This window comes from Schistocerca piceifrons, chromosome 5, assembly GCF_021461385.2.
Source record: "Schistocerca piceifrons isolate TAMUIC-IGC-003096 chromosome 5, iqSchPice1.1, whole genome shotgun sequence".
Lineage (NCBI taxonomy): Eukaryota > Metazoa > Arthropoda > Insecta > Orthoptera > Acrididae > Schistocerca > Schistocerca piceifrons.
In genome coordinates this window covers 303,267,460-303,282,659 of record NC_060142.1, presented here as the reverse complement: position 1 = coordinate 303,282,659, position 15,200 = coordinate 303,267,460, and the positions used below count along the sequence as shown (strand labels likewise).

Genomic DNA, 15,200 nt, shown 5'->3' with positions numbered 1-15,200 from the left:
TAATGGGGAAGCCATACAGTATATATTGCCACTTGGTATGATATGAGAGCGGAGAACCTACTGTTGGATGAATTTAGGGTGTGAGTCAGTGGGTAGGCCGACAATGCATAGGTATTAGAGTGCTGCGCCACTCAGGAATACTCAGGAACAATGACCAGCACTGGAGGTGTTGGGCTGTCTGTTCTGGGAGGCTGGAGCCTGGCTTGAAGAATGCCACTAACATTTTGTGACCTGTAATTACAGAGAACTGCAACCCAAAAATGTAGACATGATTTTTTTAACAGCAGACACTAATACCAGTGCCTCCTTTTCTATCTGGGCAACTGTCAATGTCTTGGACACACATGTTGTAGGCTGTTTGGAGCCATTCCAATCCCCGTATGCCAACGCTGCCCCGATGCCATTAGCAGATGAGTCAGATACAACAAACAACAGGCAACCAGGACAGAGTGGCTTAAGGCAAGAGGCAGATTTCAGAATGATTTTCAATTGGGTAAAAGCCCAATCGCAGCCCGTGGTCCAGTTGTAAGGCACAGCCTTTGTATGCAACTGACTGAGGGGTTGTGCAATGTGAGCTGTGCAAACTTGGAATAATACTTGATTTTGCTGAAAAACACCAACAATTCAGGTAAGTTTGTCAGATGGGGTAAGGAATCTATTTCAGTGACATTATGGTCAGTGGGCCTGATTCTCTCTCTTGTGAGCCAGTGCCCCAAATACTCCATTTCCAGCTAAAAAAAAACCTGCACTTCTACAAATGACAACACAGGCATGTGTCCCACAAGGTCATGAATAGGATGCAGAGGTTTTGCAAATACTCCTGGGGGAAGGGTCCTGCAATAATGAGATCATCCAAGAAATTCACACAAGCCAGAATATGCTGCCTCAGCTTTTCCAGAAACCTTTGGAAAATATTGGGGGGCCAAGGCAATCCCCCTCTTCGCCACAGTGCTTGCAGGATCTCCAGTGATTCTGATAGTCTGCTCAGGAATGAGCAGAACAACACTGTGCACATGAAGTGAGTGGTCCCTGAGGAGCAGCTGTGGTTCGAACCCAATAGACACATTGGGTGACAGTGAATCACAACATTACTGCAACCTAGGTTTATCCTACATGTGCAATGCAGGGATGGATTGTGTGGTGGTGCGTTAACTACTGCAAATTATGATCTCACCATGAGTCATTCGTTAGCAGCTCGCACAATTCTGAATGAGTGTGAGATGTGCAAGGTGTCAACACTGAGGCATTATCCAGTGTCAACACTGCTGTGTGGACCCCAGGATCAGGTGCAAGCTGAACCATGACACCACGAACAAGCAGTCCACATACAAAAACAGAATTAATGCCCCCCCCCCCCCCCCCTGGGGATCATGGTTCTTTTGAGAGTTCTTGCTTTGTGCCCATGGAGTCCAAAGCTATTGCAGCTCATTTTTCTTTCCTGTATTGCATTCCTTCCCCATGCTCCTCCCTCCCCTCCCGACCCTCGTTCCTTATCCCCCCCCCCTTCCTTTCCACTCTCTTGGTGTTCTTATTTATGTCCCTCTCTCCCTCTTGGGACACAGATCCTTTGATCCTTCTCCACCTTTAATGGGCATTAGTTCTGTCCCATCTGGTATATGGTTGTCAAGTTTATGGATCAGCTACCCCTTCCATGCTGTTCCTTTTGGACCTGATTCACCATCATGGTATCTGTTTAGCCACTGGTGCCTTTTGCACTAGCTCTTTTGACTTTGACTTCCATCTCTTCTCCTTGCCGTGTTCCCCACATTCTCTCCCAACTACCCCCTCTTGGTTAGTTCTTCGGCCTTGGATTTAGGTGATCTTTTCCTGGGACCGAAGTCTCCAATGCTGCAGTGGTGTTCCTTTGTGTGTTCTGAACAGTCGTACACAAGTTTCAGGATCCCATTGTTTTTTACACTGATGGCTCTAAATCCATTGATCATATGGGATATGCCTTCATGTCTTCTGTTGGCATGGAACACCATTTCTTGCCTGCCATGTGTGGGTTGTTAACTGTAAAATTGATGGCCATCTATTGCACCCTCTGTTTTATTAAACAGTCATCTCTCACCCAAGTTTTTTTGTGTGCAGACTCAATGAGTGGCCCTCATGCTATCGCTAGATGTTTTTCCCATCAGCCCTTGGTCTCTGCCATTCACGACTTCCTTGCTGCTCTTGGTGATTCTGCTTGTTTGGTTCATTTCCTTAGAGTTTCTGGCCATGTAGGTATTCCAGGTAATGAGCTTGCTGATTATCTGGTGGGGAGGCCAACCATGTGTTCCCCATTCTCTGTGACCCCTCTAGGGGCTAATTTGCAGCTTTACATCAGTCCCTTTTTGCTAAATCGTGGGCTGACTCCTGGGAGGCTGTGCCCCTGTCTAATAAAGTTCACACCATCAAGGAGACGCCCAGCATGTGGACATTCTTCCCTCTGCCTCTCCCAGCATTAATCTACCATCCGCTGCCATCTCGGTATTGGCCACACTAGGGTGACCCATGGTATTTTGCTCTGCAGTGAGCACCGCCCAGCCCACAGTCGCCCCCCATGCTGTAGTTGTGGCAACACCCCGCCCCCCCCTCCCATGCTGTAGTTGTGGCAACACCCGCCCCCCTCTCCCATGCTGTAGTTGTGGCAACACCCCCCCCCCCCCATGCTGTAGTTGTGGCAATACCCCGCCCCCCCCCCCATGCTGTAGTTGTGGCAACACCCCCCCATGCTGTAGTTGTGGCAACACCCCCCCATGCTGTAGTTGTGGCAACACCCCCCCATGCTGTAGTTGTGGCAACACCCCCCCCCATGCTGTAGTTGTGGCAACACCCCCCCCCATGCTGTAGTTGTGGCAACACCCCCCCCCATGCTGTAGTTGTGACAACACCCCCCCCCATGCTGTAGTTGTGGCAACACCCCCCCCCCATGCTGTAGTTGTGGCAACACCCCCCCCCATGCTGTAGTTGTGGCAACACCCCCCCCCCCCCATGCTGTAGTTGTGGCAACACCCCCCCCCATGCTGTAGTTGTGGCAACACCCCCACCGCCCCATGCTGTAGTTGTGGCAACACCCCCCCCCGCCCCATGCTGTAGTTGTGGCAACACCCCCCCCGCCCCATGCTGTAGTTGTGGCAACACCCCCGCCCCATGCTGTAGTTGTGGCAACACCCCCGCCCCATGCTGTAGTTGTGGCAACACCCCCGCCCCATGCTGTAGTTGTGGCAACACCCCCGCCCCATGCTGTAGTTGTGGCAACACCCCCGCCCCATGCTGTAGTTGTGGCAACACCCCCGCCCCATGCTGTAGTTGTGGCAACACCCCCGCCCCATGCTGTAGTTGTGGCAACACACCCTCCCCATGCTGTAGTTGTGGCAACACCCCCCCCCCATGCTGTAGTTGTGGCAACACCCCCCCCCATGCTGTAGTTGTGGCAACACCCCCCCCATGCTGTAGTTGTGGCAACACCCCCCCCCCCCATGCTGTAGTTGTGGCAACACCCCCCCCCCATGCTGTAGTTGTGGCAACACCCCCCCCCCCCCATGCTGTAGTTGTGGCAACACCCCCCCCCATGCTGTAGTTGTGGCAACACCCCCCCCCCATGCTGTAGTTGTGGCAACACCCCCCCCCATGCTGTAGTTGTGGCAACACCCCCCCCCCATGCTGTAGTTGTGGCAACACCCCCCCCCATGCTGTAGTTGTGGCAACACCCCCCCCCATGCTGTAGTTGTGGCAACACCCCCCCCCATGCTGTAGTTGTGGCAACACCCACCCCCCCTTGCTGTAGTTGTGGCAACACCCACCCCCCCTTGCTGTAGTTGTGGCAACACCCACCCCCCCTTGCTGTAGTTGTGGCAACACCCACCCCCCCTTGCTGTAGTTGTGGCAACACCCCGCCCCCCCATGCTGTAGTCGTGGCAACACCCCACCCCCCCATGCTGTAGTTGTGGCAACACCCCACCCCCCCATGCTGTAGTTGTGGCAACACCCCACCCCCCCATGCTGTAGTTGTGGCAACACCCCCCTCCCCCATGCTGTAGTTGTGGCAACACCCCCCTCCCCCATGCTGTAGTTGTGGCAACACCCCCCTCCCCCATGCTGTAGTTGTGGCAACACCCCCCTCCCCCATGCTGTAGTTGTGGCAACACCCCCCTCCCCCATGCTGTAGTTGTGGCAACACCCCCCTCCCCCATGCTGTAGTTGTGGCAACACCCCCCTCCCCCATGCTGTAGTTGTGGCAACACCCCCCTCCCCCATGCTGTAGTTGTGGCAACACCCCCCTCCCCCATGCTGTAGTTGTGGCAACACCCCCCTCCCCCATGCTGTAGTTGTGGCAACACCCCCCTCCCCCATGCTGTAGTTGTGGCAACACCCCCCTCCCCCATGCTGTAGTTGTGGCAACACCCCCCTCCCCCATGCTGTAGTTGTGGCAACACCCCCCTCCCCCATGCTGTAGTTGTGGCAACACCCCCCTCCCCCATGCTGTAGTTGTGGCAACACCCCCCTCCCCCATGCTGTAGTTGTGGCAACACCCCCCTCCCCCATGCTGTAGTTGTGGCAACACCCCCCCCCCCCTCCCATGCTGTAGTTGTGGCAACACCCCCCCCCCTCCCATGCTGTAGTTGTGGCAACACCCCCCCCCCTCCCATGCTGTAGTTGTGGCAACACCCCCCCCCCCATGCTGTGGTTGTGGCAACACCCCCCCCCTCCCATGCTGTGGTTGCGGCAACCCCCGCCCCCCATGCTGTGGTTGCGGCAACCCCCGCCCCCGCATGCTGTGGTTGCGGCAACCCCCGCCCCCCCATGCTGTGGTTGCGGCAACCCCCGCCCCCCCATGCTGTGGTTGCGGCAACCCCCGCCCCCCCATGCTGTGGTTGCGGCAACCGCCCCCCCCTCCTTGCTGTGGTTGTGGCAACCCCCCCCCCTGCCTCCCTGCTGTGGTTGTGGCAACCCCCCCCCCCCCCCCGGCTCCCTGCTGTAGTTGTGGCAACCCCCCCCCCCCCCGCCTCCCTGCTGTAGTTGTGGCAACCCCCCCCCCTCGCCTCCCTGCTGTAGTTGTGGCAACCCCCCCCCCCCCCCGCCTCCCTGCTGTAGTTGTGGCAACCCACCCCCCCCCTGCTGTAGGTGTGGCAACCCCCCCCCCCCCCCCCCCGCTGTAGGTGTGGCAACCCCCCGCCCTTGTGCTGTAGTTGTGGTACCCCCTCCCTGCTGTAGGTGTGGCAAACACCCCCCCCCACCCCCCCCCTCCCTGCTATAGTTGTAGGTCTCCAATCATGGTGATCCAAATTCTGCTGAACAGCCCCTGCCATTTGGCCCACTGCACTAAATATGCCCTCCCACCTTCTTTGTCCACCTTCTGTGTCTCGGGTGTTAGTGGATGAACCTCACATGGTTACGTCTGTTCTTAGTGAAAGTGGCTTGTACTCTCTGGTATAAGTCCTTGGATTTCCCTCTGAAATTTGAGTTCCTCAGTTAGTGTGGGCATTGGTTAAGGAGGCATTGACTTCTCCTCCACATTGGCCAAGTTCTCCCTGCCCTTTCCCTACATTTTGTCTGGTCTTGTACTGTTTTCTTTCTCCTTTTCTTGTGTCTTCTTCACTTGGTGTTGTTGCCATTGTATCATGAGAATGGTGTAGTGTGGATGTCGGGATGGGTCGGTGGTGGTGCTGGTGCCCCACTGCACGTAGCATTTCTGGGGCACCCCTGCTCTCCCTGTTTCCACTGACTTCCTCATATTCATTCCCCTGGATGTCCCTTTTCCCTCTTTGTATGCACATTGTTGCTTCCCCTTGACGGGACTGTGCTGTCTGTGTTGCTCCCCACTTGATTTTGGCCATCCTTGGTCGTGGACTGATGACCTCACTGTTTGGTCCTCTCCCCGAAATTAAATAACCAACCAACCAAAATTAATGACAGCTGCAATTAATCATCCATGACTTGAAATGCTGTGAAATGTTGCTTCAGTCATTGCAAATCTGTGTTCCAGTTCTACATAGTGCTATTGAAAGGTGGAAATGATGGAGGGTGAATAGTGGTGTCGACCGCAAGGAGGGCTGAGTTCTGGAGCAAATGGCCTCATTTACTTGGAGTTTGTCCATTAAAGCTGAATCAGGTTTTGTAACAAATCTATCTGAAGCTGTTGCTGTCGCTCCAGCAGGCAAACCGACTTGGCATTCATGCTACCGAACAACTTCCATTTTCCGTGTTGCGATTATACATCTGTGAGCATTCAGATATTAGCTCATGCATCAAAACTCAGGGAAGAAATGGATGAAACCTACAGAAGAGAACATGACACCAAGTGATAGTCAACCAAAACACAGCTGATGGTGGATGAGACATGGACTAGAACAAGCCTAAAGCTACCTATGCAACAATGAGGTGCAAAATGAAAATCTTCACAACAATGTCAACAGATCAAGAACAAAGAGAAAAACAATCTGATCGCAACCAGAGAGAAAGACAAATTGTCATGTGAGGTTGTTATTAAGCAGTCCATAGTACAGTGGTGAAGTAACCAACAATATTGCACACTATTACAGAATTGACTGAGCATTCACTGGCAGCAGTATTTATACTGGCCATGAGGAATGCTATTGGCCTGCATATTCACATAGCGACACAGATGGCACACTTGATATGCGAGTGCAATGGTGCAATGATTCTATGCCCTCTGATGACCACCTAAGTCCTTTTCCTCCAGTGGGCATTCAACTTCCGCAAAGCCCTGATACCAGAATGGACGTCTTTGAGCATAATTCATGATTATTGACAGTGAAGCTAAACTAACTTCTTCATACTTGTATTTCTTTATACACTTTCAGTGTTTTCAGTGTGGAATTTTTGGTGGGAGAAATGAAAATGGATGCATGAATATTAAGACCTTCAGGTCAGACTCCATTTCCAATTAATTACTTGTATGTAAATAAAATACTAATTAAAAGGCTATGGGAATAAACTACTTGTAAGGCATCTTCCCCTTGTACTTGGAGAATTACTTGAACTCCATCATATTCAGTAATCTGGTATACATAGTTTTCACTAGAGAGGCTCTAAAATCTGTATCCCTGCCTTACGTGAGCACAGTTTTGTACATGTAGAATACCTGTGGTCCTGTATTGGCCATTGAGTATAATGAAAGTCAAGAAAACTTTTTTGTATGTTTTTGAAAATAGTTTACAAAGTTCGCTGAGAAAACTGTAGGGGAGTATACAGCAGTGGACAACTGAACTGTACACAAAATAGATATCATTTACACTCTATGTGACCTTAAGTACTGTTAACAGTTTAAGCGGTAATGAACAAATACATAATTGAATCTTACATCTAGATAGAATAGTTGGAGTTACTAGCTCCATTTCGGGCCTTCGCCATTTTTGAAAATTGCCAGCTGATTGTGGCTCAGGGACTACTCCTCTAGGTGAATTATAAGTTTGTTTACACCAGCCTTGCTTGTACAGAATTCCTACAATTGCTCCTAATAACAACATGGATATAAGGGTAGAGAGACAGAGACAGGAAGTGTTGCTGAGGCCAGTCATCAGCATTAGACAGTGCACTGTTGAGACTGGTTTGTCCATTCTCATAAGCTATTATTTGATCTGTTGATTGCAACAGAGGGATATCAGTGATATTGGGTAGTATTCACCTGTTGCCATGCTGATGGATCTCAGAAGATGAATCTGGCATGTATAGAAAAAAGTGTGTTTAAGCTTATGTTGTAGGCCAAAGAGACTTTCTTGTTTTTTATTTTGTTGACTGCCTGGTTCTTAACGACATCTGGTCACCCTGTCAGTAAGATGGAATTACTGCACTTTTGTTGCTCTCTACTTGCTTAGCCTTGAATTTAAAACTATGTTGCTGTAACTTTCGCCATGCCATTTCAAGTCTTCGGACCAGGCTTTCAAACTTTTTTGAATTTATACAGGGTGGCAATTTATGTAGCTTAAGTGGAGAAATCATTGGTGTCCGTATACCATCTCAAAGGGGGGTGTGCCTCATTGATCCATGAATAAAACTGTTGTAGAGGGACAGAATCTGTGGTAAATATCAATCCCGATGACTGTGGTTTTGTTCACATTTGTAGGATAACATTTTTGTAATCGTCTTTTGAATGTGTTCCACTCTGCCATTGGCTTTAGGATGAAAGGGTTTTTTCTCAACTTCTTAATTCTTGAAAACTTTCATACTTGGACAAAGCGAGCGGACATAATATTCATCCATTGATCTGTGAGAATGGCATCTTGGCTTCCAAAGGGCAAGACAAAATGTGTGACAAATGTTTGGGTACCATATCTGCCATTATATCTGGAGTTGGCATCAAGATGAGATAATGTGAAAATATGTATTTGTTCATGCTGCATCTGTGAAGAAGGTCCCAAAATATCTGAAACTACAATCTCAAAAGGCTGGAGGCACCAGGTAAGGTTCATAGTGGGATGTGGGAGTTTGTTTGTTTGTGACCTCTGTGCAAAAGGAATGAAAGCACATACATCATTCTCTGTCTTGCGTTGCCCTTCCACCAGTAACACGTTGCAGCTTGTGCATTAGTTGCACGTTTTCAGTGTGCCATGCTTGGATACTATCGTGGCATTGTGCAGTAGTAGGACACTGTAATGCTGTTGGTATCACTAATCATTTCCTTTTGGGTGTTTCACAGTAAAAGGTACCATCTTCAGATATGAAATCCATAAGAGCAGCATATTGCTGGCATTGTGCATCCTGTTCTCGTGCCTCTTGTGACTTGGCAATAGGCACCTCATCTCCTCGCAGTACCCCTATCTTCCCAGAGCTTCGGTGCTTTTGTGGAACTTCTCCATTTTGTCACATTTCATAATCATATTCACTTAGTTTCAAAGCCCAATGCATCAGTAACTTCTTTGATTCTTTAAGTTCTGTAACCACAGTAGGTATGCAGGATTGGCAACAGTGGCAAGCCATCTACATATACAGGTAGCATTGAAAGTATTCACCCTAAGTACCAAAGCTAACAACTATTTCTCCATTGTGCTGTAATTGGTCTCTTCTTTATTGAGTTGGCAAGAGATGTCACCATTTAATTTCTGTGTTCTGTCTTGCTCCTGGCTTAAAACACAACTCTTAGCACAACCACTAGCACAAGAAGGCAGAATGAATGGCTTCTCAAAGACTGGCTATATTCACAAAGGGGATTTTATTAAGGCACCCTTAATCTGTTATATTGCTTTCTTGCTTTGTGTGAACCAGTTTAAAGGTGGTACTTTTCCAATCTTTTTGTCAAATGTTTAGTAACTGTAACACAATATTTGACAAATCTGTCATAGTAATTGGCCAACCTGAGGAATGGCTGTAATTCTTTCACATTTGTAGGTGCAGGGAAACTTCTTCTGTAAGGTACGGATTTGGTTCCACCCCAGCAGGTCTTATGATGTGTCCCAGATACTGAACCTGAGACTCTGCAAAGAACATTTCTGCAACTCCTAACTTAAGTTTTCACCTCGCAAGCGTGGCAATACACTACTTCGTCATTCGGCATGTCCCTGTACTGTCCACAAGAGAAAAAAGTCATCGAGGAACACTAAGCACGTGGTTGGTTTCAACCATTGCAACAACAGATCTACAAGCCATTGGAATGTAGCAGGCACATTTCTCAAACTCAACTTGTGTAGCCCTAAAGGCACAAAAAATTCAGTTTTAGGCCTTGTTGAGATGCAATAAGAATCTGATGAAAGCTAGAGTTTATATCCAGTATAGTTAAGTACTTGTGATTTCCTAATCTATCAAACGTCTCGTCTGTACGAAGCATAAGATACATACCAGAAGTGGTTACCCTGATCTCTGCTGTCATGTTTACACAAAGATGATTGGTCTTCTCACCACTGATGGACTTCTCGAGTGCTATTGCTATAGGTGTTGCCCAGAGCCTGGAGGATGGCAGAATGATTGTTGTTGTCGTCTTCAGTCCTGAGACAGGTTTGATGCAGCTCTCCATTTACAGTACATCATCTAATTCTTGTAGAATACTCTTCTTCAACTGATTTCAAATGATAAGGGATATAGTAAAGCTTTTTGTTATCAGTCTAGCATTCTTCCTTGGAATTTCATGATATGTTAAATCAATGGCTGGCATGTACTACCTGTATAAATAGAAATGCAAATTCTTCTCGTACTGGGTGAAACAGGTTTTCTTTGATTCTGACAAATGTTTAAACTTTTCCTGCAATCTATTTCTAAGGGTTGGCATGATTCTGTACATTTCTCTCATTGGAAGTGACTTCTGCTTCCTATTTTCTGTGACTGCATTCCTCATTTCAGAGGTTGTCATTCCTCATGTCAGGTTGTCGATCACGAGTTCTCTCTTGTATACTGGCTAGTATTGTTCCGTGTGGAATCACAGCCCTTTGTAACCCCAAATTTTCTAAAGAAACTGGGACCCACGTTCTATCATTCATGGTGTCAACTGTATTCCTTGTATTTCGGAGAAGCTGGTGTTCGTGGGAAGGACCCAGGTGACAGTGGTTATGATGAAGTCAGTGATGTTTAACATGAAACGCTAATTATTACGTGTTGACACTGGGTGGTCAATTCAGCTCTTGGCCACAGTATGGCATCGGCCATTCATTCGATTTGATGGCTGTTTAGTGGTCTTGCCCACATTAAATGCTGTGCAGAAGTTACAATGGAGCTGGTGTGTGGTATGACTGCATTCATGGGTGGCCCTGACTCTGACTGGAAAGAGGATGTACCTGTAATAGGACTGGAGTAGGAACCCGGATGAGACCTGTCCAATGCACCCTCATAGTAGTAGGTTCTGCTAGGTGGGTATGTTGGACTGGTCTCATCTGGGTTTTATAACCCATGTGGGAAGGGGTTAGGAATAAATGTAGTGTAAGGATGGCCTCAGATACTTTGCAGATTGGGAGGAGGGGGGGGGGGGGGGCAGTAGACTTCACGTAGGTGGGAAGGATTATGGGTAGGATATTGCCTATCTCCAGGCATGATGGTAAGTAGCTGAGTTCTTTTGAAGGTTGCAACAATATGGGATGATACTGAGTGTTGTGTCCATGTCCGCGGTGTGTGTGTTTTTTTGTTTTTGGGGAGGGGGGGGGGAGAGGTGTACTACTTTGATACTGGTTTATGGGAGTGATTGGAGGATAAGGACATGTGTGGATGGAAAATCTGTTTCTGGAGTAGGTTTTGACGCAGTGGGAGGATTCCTGTCTGAGAAGGAAGTAGTGAGACCTTCAGCATAGTGACCAAGAGATTGTTTGTTACTATAGATGTACCACCCATGATGAGCAGACCGTATGAGTAAGACTTTTTAGTGTGGAAGGGATGATAGCTCTCAAAATGGAGGTACTTCGGATGAGCAGTGGGCTTACATTTGGATAGCTGGCATACTGAAAAGTCCTTCCCTTATAGTCTGGACACAAATAAAGAGCATATCTGCACTGACAAGCAACCCTTTGTCCAGTAGGTGTACTAAGACCTCTGAAGACAGGTATCCTCACCCCCATCCCACCCCTCCCCCCCCTCCCACGTGGAACCTGTTCTGCAAACCGATTTCCTGTGTCATTTCTACCAGTGTTCCTAACCCTGCAGTCATCACCATGAAGCAGCTGCAGAGGAGGAGAATACCCCACAGCCACCTCCCCCCCTCTCCTGATCCCCTTATCCTGTATACAGCGTTCCGGAACAGGTTAACCATAACCTTCAACAGGGTTGCAGGGTTTCAGCTACTTAGCGTTATGCCTGGAATATCCTACCCTCAATCCCCCCTCCCTCTTATTTTAGCCATGGAAGAGGATTCATTCAGAAGACGGTAACATCTCAATATTGTCAAAGTTCCTATTGACAAATCAGTGCCTCAGTTATATGGCGAGTTTCTTCTCAAGCTAAATGTGTACGTAAAGTTTAGAGAAATGTCTATGATTAACTTTGTATAAAGGGTTATGGGACCCCCTGAAAGATATACGAGGTAAAATTCATTTTTTATTCAACCTGTCTGGAGATGAGATATTTAGAATTTCCTTTTGTTAATGACTAAGAAACATCTAATTGCAAGGAAATCTGCCATTAATTACGTCATGTCTCCATCTGGCCTTCAGGTCACATGATACATGCTGTACTTGGCCCTCTTTGTTGTTCATATGCTCAGAACCTAGAGAATTACTGCTGCTATATTTTATTGCTCTTGTTGCTACTGTGACTGTAATATATTTCTGTGAGTCTCCTCATTAATACAGAATTTTAATCATAAATTACAATGCCCTCTCCGTAGCTGAGTGGTTAGTGTGACTGACTGCTGTGCGAGTGGCTTAGGTTCAATCCCTGCCTGGATTGGAAATCTTATCCACTTGGTGACAGGGTGTTGTGTTGTCCTCATCATCATTTCGTTATTGACAATGAGCAAGTCACCAAAGTTGTGTCAAATAAAAAGACTTGCACTAAGTGATCAAACAACCCCAGATAGGGTGCCCCAGCCAATAATGCCATATGATCATTTCATTTCTTAAAGTACACTGTAGAGCTGCCTGTGTGTGACCACTATGAAAATTATCTCATTTCAGCATGCGCTGCAACACTGGGGAGCAAGGATGGGTATTGAGAGGAAGGAAGAGAAAATTAAAGAAAGGCCTGTTGTTTTGAGGAAAAGGAGAGAGAGGATTAAAAGTGAAGCAAACTGGGCTCTGTTTTATTATCAGTTCAATAGAGACCATGCTTTACCTAACTTGATATGGAATCACAAGGTATGAAGAAGCTAAAATTTTAGGATGAAGCTATTTTGAAATTGTTTATTTTTATATTGAAAATATGTGTACAGCTATAATAGAAGTATTTTAATAATTCTTGTGACCAATTTGGTTTATGTGTTTAACTGCTAGAATGTTAAATGATGATTTTATTCCTTTATTTTTATATAGTTGAAAATTCATACCAAACTGATTTATTTCCTTTCAGAATTTAGCATTAGCTAAAAAGAGAAAAAACAAAAAAAAGTGTATTTTCGTTCCTCGCAGCAGCAGTTCTATTTTATTAAGTGCTTGTTCTCCTGCATTTATTTTGTTATAAATTTTGACACTTGCTGCTAATTGTTCCGTCTGGTGCTTCTGTTTTTAGCTTTTCAGTGTTGATTTCCATTACAACCTTCCATTATGTGCCTCTCATTACACAAAGTTCTAAGTGGTCTCTTCTGAATGGGTAAGTGACAGGAGGAGGCTGAACTGAAACAGTGATGAGCCAATGACCTTTAGAAATCTATCTGAAATGGATATCTTTGTAGAATCTAGTGACATTAAGTTTCGTGGAAGGTTATTTTGGTTAGAGATTTAACTGACGAAACTACAAAGGCAACAGGACTGAATATCCTTTTAGTGCAGCAGTATTAGAGTCCATTAGCATTTGACACACACTAATTATTTCAGCATTAAAGGCATTATTAATCAGATGACAGGAGATTTCTTTAAATGAAAACAATTCTTACTTTAAAAAATTAAGCATTTTTGGGGTAACTTTCACATGGTCTCATTTGCAGACAGTGGCACAAGAAAACTGCTAGAGATGTAAAATAAATATTGTTATTTGATGTACATAACTGCCTTTCAACAGCTTTAAAAGATTAATTAGAAGTGAGTCTAAAGTGGTTCCCCCATGTGCTTCAGGGACCATGTTGGATTCAGGAGCTGCATAATTGGTTTAGATGAAACTCAGCTTATGTACACATTTATTAGTGTGTCTGATGAAAAGAGCAGAAGACACAATTTCAAAAATAGTTCATTATTTTTAGAGTGGTGCTTTGCATATTTTTACGAAAAAGGCCAGCTGTGATGGAATTTAACAGCAAGGTACCACAATAAATAATCATCACTAACCAGACGTTTCACATAAATATTGAAGAGAGAAATATACACTGACATACCATAATATTTGTTGTTTTGTATACGTGATACAATGAAATGAACAATTGAGTTTGACCACCTACCAACCATATTTTCTACCAATTTGAAAGTTTCATTCATTTTAGGCTGTGAGTATGTTTATGAACTGGAAATTCTTCCATACAAAAATTAAATCCCAGACCTTCATTTTAGAAGGCCTCATGTAATAATCGTGCCTCTTTTCCTGTTGAGTGTAGTAGTGACAGACAATACACAACATAATCTTAAAGACAGATGGACATTTTGGTTAGTTAAAATTTTCTTTTTCTTTTCTTGTAACAAATGTTGGCCAGCATGGATGCTATGTGACCATGTCTCATTTGCTGTATTTAATTATTATTTGGCTGTTGACATTGGCCGTTGACACTTCCTACTCCATCCATCATATGGTCATGAGTCTCTTTGTATGCACATTCTCATCTTTCCTTTTCTTACTCCACTGCACAATTTTGGCTCATTTCGGTATTAGCAGTATCTAGGAATCTTCTATTTGTTCCTCTGTTGTTCATTATTCTTCCTATTTTTGTTCTTTAAGAATTTAAACTACAAATTCCTTATCCTGCACATTTCTCTTAATATCTGTAGTTGTAGGAAGTTCTGTAATTATCCTTTCACCTATTTGTGAGAGAAACTATCATATTGTTTGGTTAAACTTTAGTTGTTAGTTGTTTAGTTTGTGTATCATAATAATAAAAAAAATTAAAATTTCTTCCTGTTATGTTTATGACTGTTGTGGTATGTTTTAAATATTAGACAAGAGAGGAGCTCCGTGATGCTTTGGAGAATGAAATACGGGCATTTGTATCAGATCGTGATCTCGCAGGGAATGCCCTTATTGCGTGGAACCACAGTGAATTTGAAGTTCAGTATCAGTGTTTAGCTGATGAAGTAAAAATTGGCGAATACTACCTTCGTTTGCTGCTAGAAACTGAAGATACACCGGACTCACCCATACGACGTTCGTAAGTTTAACACATTTAAAACCAACCTCTTTTTCAGATAGTCTCTCTTTTTTAAGAAATAATGGAGATATCCACATGGGAAAAGATAAATTGTGAAAACTGGAATTCCTTGGTTCTAGGTATGAATTTTTCAATGATCTGTATCATCGTTTTTTGCTCACAACTAAGTCCGAAATGAAGTGCACATGCCTGCAAGCAATGGCTATAGTATACGGACGACATTTTGAAGACATTGGACCATTTAGTGATACAAAGTATATTATTGGAATGTTAGAGAGGGTAACTTTTTCTTTACAGTGAAAAATTGTGGTTTATGATAGAAATTCCTTTATGATTG

General features: G+C 45.5%; 1 protein-coding gene across 1 annotated transcript in view; it reads left to right on the top strand.

Moving 5' to 3' along the window:
• Positions 1–15,200, top strand: part of LOC124797828 (dnaJ homolog subfamily C member 13) — a 344,782-nt gene that overhangs the window by 118,870 nt on the left and 210,712 nt on the right. Inside the window, 3 exon segments of the mRNA XM_047260865.1 lie at positions 12,534–12,713; positions 14,655–14,863; positions 14,983–15,142. Coding sequence (XP_047116821.1) covers positions 12,534–12,713; positions 14,655–14,863; positions 14,983–15,142 — 549 coding nt within the window.